Raw genomic sequence first — 19,860 nt, forward strand, 5'->3', positions numbered from 1 at the left:
AGGAGAACTAAAGTAGGGGGAATATTATGGCAAGGATCCTAAGCCCCACCGAAAAATTCATGTGACAAAGGCTAGATACCCAACTGACGACTTCATGGGAAGTAGTGGAAACTTTACAGTTGGCCTACATCAAGGAATTGTCCAATTATAATTATGTTCTTTCTTTCTTTCTTTCTTTCTTTCTTTCTTTCTTTCTTTCTTTCTTTCTTTCTTTTTTTTTTTTTTTGAAACAGGGTTTCTCTGTGGTTTTGGAGCCTGTCCTGAAACTAGATCTTGTAGACCAGGCTGGCCTCGACCTCACAGAGATCCGCCTGCCTCTGCCTCCCAAGTGCTGGGATTAAAGGCGTGTGCCACCACCACCCAGCTATAATTATGTTCTTGAGGTTATATTGAAACAACAGAGCCTCTGCTTGCCTGCTTTCCTTGTCCACTATTAAATCTTGATGGTTTCCCCAAAGCAACCAAAACCAGCCTTCTTAGGGGATGGAAATATTGTCTCATAAAAAAAAAAACACCACCATATCCTCAAATATAGGCAGGAAAGTCTGTCATTGGTCTGATTTGTGTGGTGTACCAACAACTGAACCAACAGTATGAGCAGAAATAGAGCAAACTAGGACTTGATCATCCTGTATTACATGCACATCACTGTGATCAGTAAAATGAAATATATTAATAGTATACAAGAGATACACAGGAATTCTCAAAGTCCTCCATTTTTTCTAAATTATTCTGTATAGGAATTAGTTTACATATCTATTTTCCATAGTGCAATTCTCCTCAATATAAGAACCGTATATATTGCATGTATGGGTTCAGGAAATAACATTGAGTACTTAAGTAGTACATATCAGATTGAAACTGTGAAATTTACTCTGGGTAAGTGATCCATTTCATGTCACGTCTCCCTGCAACCTGTAGCATCGCCTTCAGATCTACTTGTACAATGGCAAGCCTCCGTCGGTCTAAACTGCCCAGAAAATCCCATCGTTCATAGCAATGTATAGGGATAGGATAAATCACATATTTTAGTTTAATCAAGGGTGTTAAACTACGCATGATATTCATAAGCATAGGCATTGTGATGGGGTTAGAAGCAAAGACCAGGATATAGAGATGAGTACCAGAAATTAGGGCAGGGATAAGAATAGAGATTGCAGAATCATTTATAAGGTAATAATTTATCTCTAGATGCTTAAGAGTACCAGAGAGATTTAACAGAAGAGTTTGAAAGGGCTCAAAGTCATCCCAATACATTGCATTGTTACTAAGATTCAACATCTTTAGTTGGCAAACCTGAGGGCACTGGGCTAGAAATCTGAAGTCTCTGTAGGATATATTACAGAATGACAGATACAAAAAATCCAGGTTAGGTGGCAGAACTCTGTAGGGAGAAAGCAACAATAAAACTTCTGAAGAATGAGGATTTAATGAGAAAACTTGTACCTTTATATCCAGAATAAACCACTTTTCACATGCACTATAAGTGGGTATTAATGCATTAATCTGTACTTTTTACGCTTAATACTTTTGTGACTCTGGAGAATTTTTTTTAGGCAGTAACTTACTATGTAGTCCTGGCTGTCCTGGAACTCACTATAGAGATTATACTTGCATTGAACTCGGAGAATCTGCCTGACTTTGCTTCCTGAGTGCTGAGATTAAAATTGTGTGCACCACACCTGGCTGAAAGTTTTCTTTACAACACTGAGATACAATTTTTTTAAACTTAAGAATTTGTTGAGTATATTATAATTGATGATTTTAAGAAATATTAAGAGGAAAACTAACACACTTGATACTTAAAATATTATCCATTGTAGATTTCAGTTCATGTTTTTAGTGGAAAGGGATCAGAAAGAGCAGTCAACTGAAAATTACCTTTGGTCAGTCCCTAAATACCATCCTCTACTTTCATGGCCTATACCTTGGTGACTACAAATTAGTAAAGTGATCTGACATTGTAAACCACTGGCATCAGTGCTATAGAAAAAACTCTTCCACCATCTCAATTCCTCTTTCTTCTCTTATCTAGAGGGCTAGTGGGTTTTCACCTTCAATATTCTGCACTTATTTTTACATTGCTGGCTGCTTAGTTTCTGCAATTCCTCCTCCAGTTTCAAATTCCCAAAAGTGACAAAGTAGAAAGCATAAAAGGTTTTGATGAGTTTAGGAATACCCATGAATATTTTCTATGTTGTCCCAAGACTTATCCAGGAAACCCACAAACCTGCCCGAAACTCTTACCTGCGCCTGCTGTCCAGATGGGTTTTGAGACAGAATGAAGACAAGTTGAGTTCCTTAAGGTTTTCCATACGTTGCAAATGATTATGGAAATTTTTAAAGACTTTCCGACTCAGAGATCTAAAAGGGACTTTAAGCAGACTAAGGCTCTTTGGGTGGCTCATCTGAGACGGGATGTTGGTGGTATGACTCAGAGAACCCTTATTAACTGACAGCCAATTAACACAGTTGAAATCAAGAAATCTCCGGGTGTGTCTGCGGTCACCCAATTTAACAACTTGCAAATCCCGACGGTATATGTTCAAAGCCCCTAAACTCTCCACAATTTTCCTCACAAGCAAAACCAAAAATTCCTTTTCCATTAAGGAGCTACGTAGGGAAAAATCCACTAGTAATTCGACAGGCCCCAGGGGTAAGCGAATAATGGACTCTAAATCTGTAAAACGAAGCTGTCCTTCCATTTTTTTGACAGACTGGTCAGAATAAGTGCAAGCATGTAAACAGAAAGGTGATTCGATTCTGACTTCAGGGCATGTGATCCTACAGGCAATGTCTCGCCTTAAATCTAAGATCCTCAGTTTAGGTTTCCTGTAGGGGTAAGAGGAAATAGAAGATCTGAGAAACAGCAAATGGTAATGAAAGCCAGTAGGATCAATGGTGACATATAGGAACAAATAAATCCTTTTATCCATAGCTGGTACTCTTTGTATTAAATACCAACAACTCTTTGCCATGAAAACTCATGCTCCTCTTCCCCCATCTTTTGTATACCTTAAATCCCCTCCAGTCTTAAATCTCCTGTCTTTCTCTTAAGTAACACCTGTTACATAAACCCATCAATTGAATCATCAGTATCAGATTTCTTAAGGAATATTGAGGACATCAGTCTTTAATGTGTTACCAAGTTTTAACTGAGTCTCACAAATAAACCTGCAGCATTCACTAGTTACTCCTTCTAAGAGAGTATCAAGCTGTAGAATTATCTCCTGTGTCTCACCATGTCTCCATTATACAGTCTTACCGAGAAGCAGAGTTCTTTGCAGGATATACTGGAAGATTCTCAATCATGGCTTTCAGGAGTTCACGATGAGGCTCCCGTACAGTTAATGTTCCAAGATGGAGACAGTAAAAGGGCCAAACTTTCACCATCTCACTCAATATATTCATATGCCCACCCTTGAAGGCAGCAATGAACAATGGAACAAAAAAATATCTTGGAATATTCTCCAGAGCTTGGATTGCTGCAGACTCATGTCTCAGCAAACACTGTATAGCAAGATCCATCAGAGTTGTGGGATTGTTTGCATCCATTTTTGTGAACCTGCATCAGGAGGAGAAACATTTAGAAGTTTTGCAAAAACACAGAGGGTCTTCTTTGTAACCCGTGCTAGTAAAGAAGAAATGATTTGAAGAAGACATCAATCAGATGGTCACCACCAGCTACTTCTAATATAGACACAGATTAGAAACAGACTTGTGAGTTTATAACCGTATGTGTTTATGTGTGTGTTACTACTCTCTCCCCCATGTATATATACTCTGTGTCTTATAAAATGTCATCAAAATGGGTAGTAAGTAAGCAGAAAACAGCTATGGTCACTTATCTACATGAATTCCCATATTTTCCCTCCCCTCAGTTATAGATAAGCTATGATGAGGAAAAAGATAAATCTACAAAGTGGTACAATGGTAAATATTAAAACATCAAATTAATTGTGATTAAAGAGAAAAAGAATGACATTCTAGCCCTTGATTTGTCTCACTCCCATCACTATATTTGTGGCAGATGAGGACACCAAAACTCTGCAAGATACACATGAAGGAAGATGGTTAAGAACTTAAAGTTGACCTTAAGAATACTCGGAAATATTGGTCATGAATTAATCCTAGATGAAAAAGAAAACATAAAATGAAAATAATGCATAAGTAAAAATTAAGTAGTAAATCTGATCATGGAATAAGACTCCTAGGGTCTGGGAGAGGTGGCAGGGTTAGGGGTGACAAAACAGTTAAGATATAATTCATGAAATCTTGATGTAGGTGGGTCTTCTATCTATCTGTTGTTTCATTGGTTAATTAATAAAGAAACTGCTTGGCCTGATAGGTCAGAACTTAGGTGGGTGGAGTAGACAGTACAGAATGCTGGGAAGAAGGGAAGTGAGGCAGTCGCCATGATTCTCTGACCCACTATAAATGCAGGTTAGGATCTTTCCTGATAAGCCATCATCTCGTGGTGCAACACAGATTACTAAATATGGGTTAAAGCAAGATGTGAGAATTAACCAATAAGAGGCTGAAACTAATGGACCAGGCAGTGTTTAAAAGAATACAATATATGTGTTTTTATTTTGGGTATAAAGCTAGCCGCGTGGGAGCTGGGCGGGAACTCAGCCCGCTGCTCCTTCTACATAACCTAGAGGTTGGTATGGACATATCACAATGAGTCAAATTAATACGAATTATGAGTATGTGTTACAAAAAATGCATATCAAGTGCATATCAAATAAACAATATTGAGGGATTAAAATTGCATTCTTTAAAAAATACAGGCTCTGAGAAAGAATAAATTGATGTGGATAGGAGAAACATTCGAGAAAATTTGTTAATGATGGAAAAAAATAAAATGAGGGGAATTAAGAATGCTGTAACACATAAAAGAGTCAGAAAGCTCCTAATTTTTATTCTACTGCCAGAACAGCAAAAAGTCCTCTAAAATGGCTACAGAGCACTGATAAAAAGAAACAGCATGATAAATTAGATAGATTGAAAAACAACATAGTATCATATGAATACACAAAATAAGGAAAAATTTGAAGCAAAAACATTAAAACCATCAGAAACAAAATAACTGCTGCTTATCACCTACCTAATATGGTACTTTGCTACACCATCTTGTACACTTTATGGCATTGTCTTTTGATAAAACAACTTGATGACTAAGATATAAAGAGTGTTTCATTTTCGTGAGGCTTCTGGGATTTCAATCTCAGGCACATGTCTAAGGGTCTTAAAAAGGTGGTCTTCTGTTGTAGCTCAAAGTACAAGAGAGGGCAAGTGATTCCTTTTGCTTAAGAACTTTCTTATGTGTGAAGAAAAATCAATCTAGAAAGGAAGGGACTGGGCAGTCTCATGTAACAAAGAGCTGATTTCACACACTGTTACAAATGTTAGTGAAATGTATTCAAGAATTTGCCATTTGTGCTCTATTACAAGGTCACCATGATCCTAGGAACAGGTGTGAATATTCCAGGACTTTGGTTCAAAATTCAGTTTTGGATGTGCCTGATATGATTGAATAAGGACTCCAGATGCCCTTATAAGGCTTTTGGGGCAGAGCTATTTAAATTTGACTTTTCCCTGACAAACTCAACATTAAAAAACATTTAAAAAGTTCTCCCTAATTTAATGTTTAAATGTAATTCAATTTCAAAAATATCTACATTTTATTGAGTTAGACAGCCTGATGGTAAAGTTGATAAATGAAAGAATACACTGGAATAGCTAAGAAGAGAGAAGGAAGCCACTTGAGAAGGGACTCCTGATACCAACAAAATGAAAACTTTCTAGAGAATTTCTGTAATTACAATATCTTGTTACTGCTATAAGAAGAGCTGAATTAAATATATAAATAGCTGAATGAAATAGGTGAGAACAGGTGGCCCTGTTAATCCAACATTTCAGAGCACCTCTACCGAATTTTCTTCTGAATTCTGCATCCAGAACAGCTTCAAGGCTACTGGCTGAGATGACCAAGTCTCACAGAATATTCCAGTCAGGACTCGACCATAATCACAAATTTTCTTTAGGGCCCCATAAGATTATTAGCGCCCCCAATCATGAGGAAGTAGACAAGAAAACTACTCCCACATTCCCCCCTCCCAAAAGGGTTATGGGTGCTTGTCTTTGTTTAGAGCGTTTGTTACAAGTTGTTATGTGTAATTGTCAGGAAAAAGCTAAACAAAGGAGATTAGACTCAAGAGTTCCTGTTTTGAAAAGAAAAAGGGGAAATGCTGTAAGACAATGCACTTGTACACTGTAAAGATTTGTCACTCGTATTAGTTTAATGAAACACTTATTGGTTAGTAGCCAGGCATAAAGCATAGGAGAGTGGACCAGACAAGGAGAATTGTGGAAAGACGAAAGACAAAGATGCTGCCACCAGCCAGACTTGGAGGAAGCAAGGTGAGAATGTCTCACTGATTATCAAGCCATGTACAAATGAAACCAACCAAACAAAAACTATTATGAGCATCCCTGCATGTTGTGAAGATTACACGTTTGGTAACCAGGTATCATATTTTAAGCTATTGCAGAAACACTACGGTTAACATAGCTCCTACCCCAAAATGAGCAAAGGGTGTAGACAGCCTTGTGGAGTCACACCTGATGGCTATGTGTAGAGAGCTGTGTGGAGTTGCACCTAATGTTGCTGGCTCCCGCCCTCCGCGATCCCGAAAGCGAGTGCTCTCTGTGATAATCAACTCCTAATATCAACTAGGCCTGACTTATCACGCAGTGATTGTCAGCTGCTTGCATATGCGTGGACCTATGAGCAGTGCCCACCTGGCAATCCAGGATTGGTAGCCCATTCCTACTTAAGGGCTGGGAGAGGTTTGCCCTGATAGAGAGGTAGAGAGAGAGGGAGAGAGGGAGAGTGAGTGAGTAAGAGAGAGAGAGAGAAAGAGAGAGAGAGAGATTTTACAATTGTTAACAAGGTCCTGAATAAACTGCTTAGCAAGACGAGCTCTAGTGTTGCGTGTCCTTCTTGCTGGCGGAAGGGGACCACGACAAAAGGGTAGTATGGAAGCCATTAGAACAGGTATTTTTGTCACCAATGTATAATTTCCATACAATCATAAGAAAACATGAAATTACCATACAATCATAAGAAAACATAAAATTCTTGGGTAAAATAATCATAGAAGCTACGTACATACTACATGGTAAACAGAAAGAGTCAGAAAACTAGGAATAGAGGCATATGCCTGCAATCCCAGGACACAATAGGCAGAAGCAGTTAGACTAGTAGTTCAAGTATTCTCAACCACACAGTGAGTTAAAAATGCACCTTGTACTAGATGACACACTTTCTCAAAAATCCAAAGTCATACAAACTAGCAAAACAAAAAGCAGGGTAAGAAAAGGCAGGCTACTGTAAAGGAAAGAGAGTAAAACATCAGGAATCACAAAAGAAAGGCTAGGACAGCGTAAAAGTACTGAGAAACAGAAAGGCTATCCATCCAAGAGTAGCCACGTCTCAAAAGTTCTAGCACCAGTTCTGGGTGAGGGTCTGAGGAATGAAGAAGTCACTTCCAAATATAATGTGTCTCTGATAAAATGATGGACACCCCTACCTCAAAGGTCAGTGCAAGATTCTCACTAGTATTAATTCATTCTGGGAAATTTAGGGACTGTGATTCTGCTATTGGCACCAGTCAATGTGAGAGAAAAATATTTCTTCCTCTTTAGTGTGTGAGGGATATCCAGCCAGGTGGAATCTCGAGAGCGGCCGACTATTTAAGACAAAGCTACTCTGGTAAATAAGAACTAGAGAGAGGCTGCCGCACCAGATTTACAAGGAGACACCCGTAGAAGGCAGTGAAGGGTTGGGTGAATGACAGCAAGGACGTGCTGAAAAAGACACACCACAGATCCTCAGGAACTGAAGGCCCCACCACTCTGAGGTCACACCACTTGCATGTTAGTGAGAAATCTCTGCCACCCTGTGAGGACACTGATGATCCCAGGCGTGAGGTTGGGGAGCAGTCCTACATCTGAAGCCATTTACCTTCTGGTTCAGTGCTGGTGAAACTGAGAATCCTGAGTTTCAGGTCCACGAAGGCCTTAGGTTGTAGCAGCCTCTTCCCTCTCACAGATGGTCTACTGTTGGGTGAGAAGTGAGTGTGCAGTAACATAAAAATCCCAACACACACCTCAGTGCTCTATTTCCTTCTCCTGTCCTCTTCACTCACATATTATTATTTCTACTTTTAAAATAGAACATTTTATTAATTATTTAGAAGTTTCACAATGCATAAAATGTATTCTATTAATATCTAATCCCAGTACTGCCCATATATCCTCCTAGATCAGTTCCCACCTCTAAACACCTCCCAACTATATGTGCTCTTTTTCACAGACACTGGGTATGATTAGTTTGACTTTTGCCCAAACTGAGTTTTAACTTAATAATCTACTGTACATTACTTCTGTGAGTATCTACTACATAGCTGTTGGGGCATAGTAGTTGACTTTAACAATTTCTGTGTGTACTCCTATATATAGTTTAGCTATTTCAGTGGTTTCTTTTCTTCTTTCTTTTTGGGACTTGATACTGAGCCTTCCACAGATGGCTATACACTATGAAAAGAAAAACCTGAAGGTGTCACATACCCATCCAACGTGATACAGAAGTCACAACACAAAGTTATAAGAAATATGAAAATCACAGCAAATGAAAATATCTCCTCAATGCCATATCAAAAAAATGCAGAACTACTTAAAATGCTGATCAAATAGTCTAAAAGTATACTTGAGAAAAAAGTATGATTTGCAACTGAACAAACCAGGGGTGGAAAGTCAGTAAACATAATTACTTCATGGTTTTTGCTTCCAGATTCCTGTCTTGAATTCCTGACTTTCCTGGATTGTGAATTTATAAGAGAAAAAGTGAAATAAATCCTTTCCTCCCCAAGTTGTTTTCAGTTATGGTGTTTATCACAGAAGCAAGAAAGCAAATGGGAGCAAGAATGTATAGACTATTACATTCAATAGCTACAGGATAAATACCTTCTCAGCAGTCCATGGGATATTCTGTGATATAGATACCAATGAAGGGCAAGTAAAAATTATTTAAAGGTAAAATTAGTATTTTCTATTTTATCAGATCCTAAAGTAAAATATTATAAATCACTATTAAGGGAAATGACAGAAATGAAACAATCCAAATAAAATTAAACATTGTACCACAATGATCTATATGTAAGTGAAGGAATTGGAAGGATGTTAAAATATTCTGAAATCAAAACCTGCCCTTTTGTCTCTGAGGTCCTTGCCAGCAAGAGGCCCTGCTCCTCTACCAGAAGATCCATCTGGAGGGTAAGTGTGTGCCTGCTCGTCCGACCAGACGCCCTGGGAACGGAGTAGAGGCAGTCTCCAATCTCCTAAACTTTCTGGCCATTCAGCAGGCTCCCCCACTACTGGCTTTCTCTATTTATCCCATCCCAGCTTGCCCCCAAGTACCCCTTTCCATCTCCAGGTTCCTAGGATCCCTCAACTCAGCCTGTTTTGTGGCTGAGGGTCTGGGGACACAGTGGTGAGTGCAACAGCTGCAGGAGTTTCTTTGTTCCACACAAGCCTGCACCTACCAAGCCCACCCTTTTGTCTGTGAGGTCCTTAGCCAGCAAGAGGCCCTGCTCCTGTACCAGGAGATCCATCCAGAGGGCTAAGTGTGTGCCTGTCTCACTAGCCTGATACCCCAGGAAAGGAATACAGGCCCTCCTCCAATTCCCTAAACATTCCTGGCCATTCAATGAGGTGTCTCCCTGGCTACTGGCTTTCTCTAGTTACCCCATCCCATTTTGTTCCCAAGCACTCCTTTCCATCTGTGGATCTAAGGACCCACCACCACAGCCTTCTTCGGGGATGAAGGGATCTAAAAGCCAAATCCAGTGCTGAGGGAACCTAAGAAAGAGCAGAACAAGAAAAACCACCAAGCACACAGTTAGGCACAGCAAAGATTGGACCAAGATGCCAAGACTCTCCTGACTGCATTTAAAGGAAGAGATAGGCAGGCACCAATTCAAGAATACTTCCAGCAACCTGAAAAGCATCATGATAACACCAGAATCCAGTGAACATGTAACAGGAAGACTTGAACACCCTAATCCAGAACAAGTAGAAGAAATCAACTTTAAATGTAACATTATGAAAGTGTTAGAGACCATTAAATAGGACAAGAAAAACTGCTTTAAAGAAATGGATGAGAAGACTAACAAAATGCTAGAAGAAATTAATAAATCCCTCGAAGATACCCAAGAAAACCAAGAAAAAGCAATCAAACAGGTAATGGAAACAGTTCAAGACTTGAAGAATGAAATGGAGGCAATGAAGAAAACACAAACGGAGGGATGGAAGGATATGGAAAATCTGGGTAAATGAACAGGAACTACAGAGACAAGTATAACCAACAGAATACAAGAGATAGAAGAAAAAATATCAGACATGGAAGATACTATAGAGGAAATAAACTCATTGATCAAAGAAAACAGCAAATCGAACAAATTCTTATGACAAAACATCCAGGAAATCTGGGATACCATGAAAAGACCAAACCTAAGAATAATAGGGGTAGAAGAAGGAGAAGAATTACAGCTCAAAGACCCAGAAAATATATTCAACAAAATTATAGAAACTTTCCCAACCTAAAGAAGGATATTCCTATGAAGGTACATGAAGCATACAGAACACCAAATAGACTAGATAAAAAAAATCCCCTTGCCATATAATAACCAAAACACAAAACATACAGAATAAAGAAAGAATATCAAGAGCTGCAAAGGAAAAAGGTCAAGTAACATATAAAGGTAAACCTATCAGAATTACACCTGACTTCACTATGGAAACCATGAAAGGCAGAAGGTCTTGGATAGAGGTACTGCAGACACTAAGACCATGGATGCAGCCCCAGACGACTATACCCAGCAAAGCTTGCATTCACCATCGATGGAGAAAACAAGATATTCCAGGACAAAAACAAATACAAATTCAACAATATGTAGTCACAAACCCAGACTTACAGAAAGTACTCGAAGAGAACCACAACCCAAGGAAGCCAACAACACCCATGATAACAGAGACATCTAACAACCCTCTACCAGCACAACTCAAAGAAGGGAAACACACAAACTCTAACACCAAAAAAAAAAAAAAAAAAAAAACACCACTGGTCATTAATATCACTTAATATCAATGGACTCAATTAACTTATAAAAAGGTACAGGTTAAGAGAATGGACACAAAAACAGGATCCAACATTCTGCTGTTTACAAGAAACACACCTCAACCACAAAGACAGACATTACCTCAGAGTAAAGGGTTGGGAAAAGGACTTTCAATCAAACGGACCTAAGAAACAAGTGGGTGTGGCTATAGTAATATTCAACAAAATTAACTTCTAACTAAAATCAATCAGAAGAGATGGAGAAGGACTCTTTATACTCTTAATAGGAACAATTCATCAGGATGAAGTCTCGGTCCTGAAGATCTATGCCCCTAATATAAAAGCACCCACATACATAAAAAAATATTACTAAAACTCAAAGCATACATCAAACCCCACACGCTAATAGGAGGAGACTTAACACTCCTCTCTCACCAATGGACAGGTCAACCAGACAGAAACTTAATGGAGAAATAAGAGAACTAACAGAGGTAATGAATCAAATGGACTTCACAGACATCTATAGAACATTCTACTCAAATAGGAAAGAATATACCTTCTTCTCAACACCTCATGGAACCTTTTCAAATATTGATCACATACTCGGTAACAAAGCAAACTTCCACAGATATAAAAAAATATTAGTAACCACCTGTGTCTTATCGGATCACCATGGAATAAAGTTAGAATTTAACAACATTTTACCCCCAGAAAGCCTACAAACTCATGGAAATGTAACAGTCAACTACTGAACCACCACTGGGTCAGGGAAGAAATAATGAAAGAAATTAAAGTCTTCCTTGAATTTAATGAAAATAAAGACTCAACATACTCAAACCTATGGGACACTATAAAAGCAGTGCTAAGAGGAAAGTTCCTAGCACTAAGTGCCCACATAAAGAAAACGGAGAAAGCACACATTAGAGACTTAACAGCACACCTGAAAGCTCTAGAAAAAAAGAAGCAGACTCACCCAGGAGGAGTAGAAGACTGGAAAGAATCAAACTGAGGGCTGAAATAAACAAAATAGAAAGAAAACAATCCAAAGAATCAATGAAACAAAGAGCTGGTTCATGGAGAAAATCAACAAGATTGACAAACCCCTATCCAAACTAATCAAAAGGCAGAAAGAGAACACACAAATTAACAAGATCAGAAATAAAAAGGAGGACGCTGAGGAAATTCAGAGATTCATTAGCCTGTATGCCACAAAGTTGGAAAATGTAAAAGAAATGGATATTTTTTAGATAAGTACTATATAGCAAAATTAAATCAAGACCAGGTGAACAATTTAAATAGACCTATAAGTCGTGAGGAAATAGAAGCTGTCCAAAAAAAAAAAAAAAAAAAAAAAAAAACCCTCTCAACAACAACAACAAAAATCCCAGGACCAGATGGTTTTAAGGCAGAATTCTACCAGAACTTCCAAGAAGACCTAATACCTATACCCCTTAATGTATTTCACATAGTAGAAACAGAAGAGTCATTGCCAAACTCTTTTTATGAAGCTACAGTTACCCTGATACCAAAACCACACAAAGACCCAACCAAGAAAGAGAATTTCAGACCAATCTCATTCATGAACATTAATACAAAAATTCTCAATAAAATACTGGCAAACCGAATTCAAGAACACATCAAAAAATTATCCATTATGATCAAATAGGCTTCCTTCCAGAGATGCAGGGCTATTTCAACATATGAAAATCTATCAATGTAATCCATCACATAAATAAACTGAAAGAAAAAAAGCATATGATCATTTCATTAGATGAATGAAATACCACTCTTGGGAATATACCCAAGAGATCCCTTATCATATGACAAAACATTTGTTCAACTATGTTCATAGCAGCATTATTTGTAATAGCCAGAACCTGGATGCATCCTAGGTGTCCTTCAATGGAAGAATGGATGAAGAAAGTGTGGAATATATACACATTAGAATACTACTCTGTAGTAAAAAAAATGACTTCTCGAATTTTGCATGCAAATGGATGGAAATAGAAAATACTATCCTGAGTGAGGTAACCCAGACCCCAAAAGAAGATCATGGGATGTACTCACTCATAATTGGTTTTTAGCCATGGATAGGGGGCCACTGAGTCTATAATTTGTGGTCCTAAAGAAGCTAAACAAGAGGGCAAACCCAAGGAAAAACATATAGTTATCCTCCTGGCTATGGGAAATAGACAAGATTGCCGGGCAAAAAATTGGAATCTTGGGGGTGGGGTGGGATGGGGGTAAGGGGAGATGGGGAGAGAAAAGTGTGAAGGAGAGGATGAGGGGAACTTGGGGAAACGGGATGATTGGGGATATAGGAAGGTTGGATAGGGGAGTAGGGAAACTCATATCTTAGTTAAGGGAGCCACCTAAGGGTTGGCAAGAGATTTGAACTTGGAGTGGCTACCAGATGCCCAGGGCAATGTCCCCAGTTAGTTCCTTGGGCAGCTGAGGATAGGGAACCTGAAATGAACCTATCCTATAGCCATACTCATGAATATCTTGCATATCACCATAGAACCTTCAACTAGCGATGGATGGAGATAGAGACAGAGACCCACACTGGAGCACCGGACTGAGCTCCCAAGGTCCTAATGAGGAGCAGAAGGAGGGAGAACTTGAAGAACGAAGTCAGGACCACGAGGGGTGCACCCACCCACTGAGACAGTGGGGTCGATCTATTGGGAGCTCACCAAGGCCAGTTGGACTGTGACTGAAAAAGCATGGGATAAAACCGGACTCTCTGAACATGGCGGACAATGAGAGCTGACGAGAGGCCAAGGACAATGGCACGGGGTTTTGATCCTACTTCAGGTTCTGGCTTTGTGGGAGCCTAGACAGTTTGGATGTTCACCTTCCTAGACCTGGATGGAAGGGAGAGGACCTTGGACTTTCAACAGGGCAGGGAACTCTGACTGCTCCTGGGACTGGAGAGGCAGGAGAAGAGGAGTGGGGGGAGGGGGAGAGGGGCGGGAGGGTGGGGAGGGAAATGGGACGTGGGGAGGAGGCGGAAATTTTTTTTTCAATAAAAAACAAAAGAAAAAAAAACAAATCAAATTATGTCACCGAGGAACAGAAACAAAAACAGCATGCTATTGCAACAAAATGAGATGTGTAGGTCATTGGAATGAAATAGAAAACCCTGAAATATGATCATATATCTAGAATCACCTGATTACTGAAGAAAAAAAGTCCCCAAAACATCCACTGGAGAAAAGGAACTATGTTACAACACTTTAGTTAATTTTTGTTAGTTTAGCAAAGCTAACCATCTAAATGTAGAGAGAGTAACCTGTATTCCTGTCTCTCTTTACAAACATCAATTCAAAATCAATCAATGCTCCTAATGTAAGATGTGATATCCTGAAACTTCTATAATAAAAACACTTTATAGGCACTGTATAGGCACAGTAAAACCTCTTTAAATGCATTCTGGAAACAGTTCAGGAGACAATAGCAAAAACTGACAAATTAAATTTTAATAAATTAAAAATCTGGCTGGAAAGTGGTGATGCACGCCTTTAATCCCAGCGCTAGGGAGGAAGAAGCAGTCAGATATTTGTGAGATTGAATCCAGCCTGGTCTACAAGAGCTAGTTCCAGGACAGGCTCCAAAAGCTACAGAGAAATCCTTTAAAAAGAAAAACCCAAGGAAAAAAAAAAGAAAAGAAAAAATAAGAAAAAAAGGAAAGGGAAATATAGAAATGACAAGATAAAAGGGTAGATTATTGAACTTACTTTAATCCAAAAATCAACTATTAATCTGAAACATTTTACATTGATATATATATTTTATACATTTTTTCCTCTTTTTTTGTATTGCTTTTATTGAGCTATACATTTTTTTTAATCTGCTCCATTTCCTTCCACCCCTTTCCTCTTCTACACTCTCCTGTGACTCCCACACTCCTAATTTATTCAGGAGACCTTTTACTTTTCTCCTTCATATGTAGATCCATGTGTATCTCTCTTAGGGTCCTCATTGTTACTGAGGTTCTCTGGGGTTATGGTCTGTAGACTGGGTTTTCTTTGCTTTATGTCTAAAAGTCACTTATGAGTGAATATCCACCCATTTGCCTGCAAATTTCGAGTTGCCATTACTTTTACCACTGTGTATTACTATATTATGCACCACACTTCTTTCTTTCTTTCTCTTTCTTTCTTTCTTTCTTTCTTTTTTTTTTTTTGTTTTGTTTTTTAAGACCGAGTTTCTCTTTGTAGCTTGTCCTGGAACTCACTTTGTAGACCAGACTGCCTTTGAGCTCACAGAGATCTGCCTGCTTCTGCCTCTCCAGTGCTGGGATTAAAGGCATGCACCACCATGTTCAGCTATACCACATTTTTCTTATCCATTCTTCGGCTGAGGGGCATTTAGACTGTTTCGTAGTTCTGACCATTACAAATAATGTTGCCAAGAACATACCTGAGCACATGTCCTTGTGGTATGATTGAGCATCCTTTGGATATATACCCAATTGATGAAAATTTAATTTTGTTATACAGTATGTATATTTCTACTCTTATTTGGAGTATTGTGTGTATGCAGCTTATTTAAAAATGTAATGTATAATTAAGAAATACAGATTAATAGTCAAACTTATAGTCATGTTAGGTATGTTTTCAAGGTCATAAACAGCTACATTGAGATAGAGAGATGGTCTTCAAATACTACAAAGACCTACAGAATATGACATTTAATATGTTTAATAACCTAAGACTTTTAATGACAGTGAGACATGTCTGCTCCTGGCAGAACCAATCTGTTTCAGAAAAGGTGATGGGCATTGAAGAAGCTTTGTATGGAGTTTGCTTTCCTTATGGGAAAGACTAGTTTTATAAGACGTCTTTCAGCAGAAATATCCGGGAGAATACATTTTAGATTTGTAAAATTATTTTTAAATGTTTTATAGATAAAATTCAGGCATGGAGGCAAACACTTATAACTCTCACATTCAGTATGCAGAGACATATAAATCATAAAGTTTCCAACCAGACACAGCAGGGAACTGAAAAACGTCCTAAATGCTTTGGATATGAAATCACACTCATCTCCAACAGGTATTTCTATTTCAGATGCCAAAGTATTTTAATATACATATTAAATAAACTGGAAGGGAAATCAGCATCTACCATTTTAAAAGCCTTGTATAGGAAAACTAGTAAGACGAATATGCGAAGAAAAAAACGGTGTGTTCTTTTCTTTGTGGGGGTTGTTTGTTGTTTGCTTATTTTATTTTTTTAGGACAAGGCCTTACTATGTACTCGGTCTGATGCAAATACAAAGAAAGGTCATATTTTCCTGTTATTGTTGGCTGTATATTTTTTAAGACAGAATACATCAGGTATCCAGGTTGATGCAAATATTGATGATTTTGTTAGGTACCCAGGTTGATGCAAATAATGATGATTTTGTTATTGCTGTTTGTTTTTATTTCGTTGTTATTTTTTGTTTTTTCCCCTGAGAGAAGACCTTGCCTTGTATCCAGGCTGAGGCAGAGCTTGGAGTCGGCTTACTTCAGCCTCCAATATGGCACCACACCCACTCAGAAATATAGACTTTCACTAATAGGTTAAAGAAGTGAAGCATTTTAAATAGAGAATATGACGCAACTGATCACATAATTGATGTGACCTCAGGAACTCATACCTCAAGTGAACAGGGCCGGAACGCTGCCTCGAGAAAACAAGCCGGGACCTACGCCTTGAGCGAACAGGGCGAAGAAAGGCTTCCTCGCGAGAACTGGGCTGCCTCGCGCCAACAGGGCCAAACTGTTAAGAAATCCGGGGAAATCGATGACTAATCCCCAAATAGGTTCCGTTTATGAAAAGAAACTTCTGTCGTCACTTACCTGAGTAGGGGAGCGGGGAGAGTTTTCCGACTTCTTCAGCACCTCAGACGCGGCAGACCAGAGCGCGAGAACTTCAAAAGCCGCTTGAGGACCCCAACCGGTCCTCTTCAGAGTTAGTGCGCCCAATGGAGGGCTCCAATTGGCTAGCTGGGGTCAGCTGGCTGCTCTCCAACTCCTTCCGCGTGCTGCGGCTCATGAGGCCCCGGCGGCACGGACAATTTAGGTGTCTATGCAATTGCCTACATCTTTTTGAATTAACAATTTTATGTGGACTGTGTGAGTGTGACTTAAATACTGAATGCCCAGAGAATTCTATGAAGCCGGGTCTCAAGCTTGGAGACAAAAAGTCAAATAGAATGAACTAAAGGTACAGAAGATTTTCACTTAAAAATCAGGCCTTTGCTGGACAGATGGTTCAGTGGTTAAAAGCTCTGGGTGTTCTGCTCGGCCTAAGTCCCCGGTCAGAAGGAGACACAAAAGCCTCACAGCTTTTGACACCTTTAGTTTCCCTGAATCCAGCGCACTCGTTAGGTCTCCATCAAGAACAGATGCATCTTCTGGCTTTTGTGGGCATTATATGCACAGGGTACACAAATATGCATACATGTACAACACCATTCTATACCACAAAAAATACATTGTTGGAAAACACACATATATTCACTCTCATATATTAATGTCCATACTTCTTTGATGTATATAGTAGTAGTTCTATTTTCACCAGTTCCTTTTTTCTGGATGATGATACTGTCATTTTATTTTTCTTCTTAAGTGTGTTAACATAGTGAAACCAAACTGATCTCACTTTGAGAAGTTGAGTTACTTAATAACAAGCACATTGTGTGTTGATAGATTTGATTTACTAATGTTTCACTACGTATTTTTACAACTATATACAAGAAGAATACTGGTATATTTTTTCTTCTGACAGTTTTGGTTAGGTTGCCACAGAATTTAGTGTCATAAAATAAAATGGAATGTTGGTCATATTTATATCCTTGAAAATGTTACGCAGATGAGATTTATCTCATCCTTAAATTTTGTTGAAGTTTATAAGATCATTACTATGGACATGGAGATTATTATCATTATTGCATTTGAAATTTTTCAACTATTATTTTAATATTTTAATTGCCCGAAGACTAATCAAAATTTTTGTTCTTTCCTAGGTATTGTGTATACTTTCAAAGAATTGCTAAATTGTGCTTAATTTTTAAATTATGTTGCTTTCAGTGTTTTCTTACTATAATATTGTTTATTAGTTCTGTAATGAAACCTTACTTTCATTTTTAAAAAGTTTTAAGTATTTGTCATACAATAAGATGTATTTTGTTGTGTATATATGTGTGTATTCTGTGTATCTTGTTCGAATTTATTTGTGTGTGTGTGTATGTGTGTGCTAGAGCTTTAAACCAAGGGTTTTCCTCGATTGCTCTCCTCATCATTTCATCAAAACACAATCCCCCACTTTTACCAGTTAGCAATGGAAGTTCCCTATCTCTGTCTCCCCACCTCTGAATTACAGATTGACTGCCATGCCCAGTGGACTTTTTTCTTTTTCTTTTACTTTTTTTTTTTTTTTTTTTTGAGTGCCACGATCTACCTCGGGTCTTCATGCTTTTCTGGCAAGTGAACTGTCGAATACTTTTCCCAACCCTCATAATATGGTGTTTTATATGCATAAATATGAGATCCTTTAGTCACTGTTCTATTGCTCTGAAGCAAAACCATGACAAGGCAACTAGAAAGGGAAGCATTTAACTGGGGCCTTCCTCACAGTCTCAAAGTGCATTACCATTATGATGGAGAGCCTGGCCGCAAGCACAGCAGACATGGTGCTTGGGAAGTAGCTGGGTGCAGTATCCTGATCTGCAGGTAGAGAGGCAGGGAGACTGGGACTCTCCTTGGCTTTTTGCAACCTCAACACCCACTCCTAGTAACATGCTTCTTCAGACAGGGACACATCTTCTAGTTTTTCTTAAATAATGGTACTCATTGATTGAATTACAGCTCAGATATGAAATTATTCTGGAAGTCAGGAGTAGACGAATACCACAAAGTCATACCACACAGCAAACCTCACACAAAGAGATTTATTGGGAGGGAAAAACCCAGGAGGACGGCTGCCTCACCTCTGCTCAGGTGAGAAGCTGCATAGAACTGAGCAGAAGACAGAGTTTATATATTTCTTGGTGGGACAGAGCTTTCAAAGGAGACCAGAGATTGGAAGATTATGTGACCTGTGGCCTGTTCTTGGGGCAAATTCAGGCATTAGTGGAATTTTTTTCTGTAGGCCACAGCCTGGTCACTCTCCTATATGAATGGGTGATTACATTTTTTTAAGATGGGGGACCGTGGTCTGGCTGTTGGAGCTCCTCAAAGAGGACTTATGAGGGATAGCCACTCACATGCCTTGAGGGGTCAGGTCTGCCACTAGAGTAGCTGGCAGTGGTGGCCAGAGGTCTCCAGGGTCATGTCTTGGAACAGCAGGGAAAGTTTCCACCACTATCCAAGTTGGCATGAATACCTAATACTGATGACTAAGCGTTCAAATACATGAGCCTATTGGAGCCATTCTTACTCAAACCATCACCTTCTGATCTCTGGCTCCCATAGGCTTATAACCATATCTCAATGCAAATATCCATTCAGTCCAACTTCAAAGTCCCCATAGTCTCAATACTTTTTAAGGTCCAAAGTCCAAATTACCTTCTGAGACTCATGACAATCTCTTAGCTGTAATTCCATGTAAAATCAAAATAAAAAAAAGCAGATCTCTTACTTCCTACATACAAAGGTATATGATAAGCTGGGCCTTGGTGGC

General features: G+C 38.9%; 1 protein-coding gene across 1 annotated transcript; it reads right to left on the reverse strand.

The window, feature by feature from the left end:
• Window positions 1–870: 870 nt before the first annotated feature.
• On the reverse strand, window positions 871–18,870 carry LOC130868539 (melanoma antigen preferentially expressed in tumors-like). Its single transcript, XM_057760721.1, has 7 exons — window positions 18,832–18,870; window positions 17,037–17,141; window positions 16,835–16,956; window positions 9,814–9,927; window positions 3,266–3,565; window positions 2,248–2,832; window positions 871–1,384 (listed from the first exon to the last, which is right to left on the reverse strand). Exons 1-7 carry the CDS (start codon window positions 18,868–18,870, stop codon window positions 871–873), a joined length of 1,779 nt encoding a protein of 592 aa, XP_057616704.1.
• Window positions 18,871–19,860: the final 990 nt, after the last annotated feature.

This window comes from Chionomys nivalis, chromosome X (assembly GCF_950005125.1).
Source record: "Chionomys nivalis chromosome X, mChiNiv1.1, whole genome shotgun sequence".
NCBI lineage: Eukaryota > Metazoa > Chordata > Mammalia > Rodentia > Cricetidae > Chionomys > Chionomys nivalis.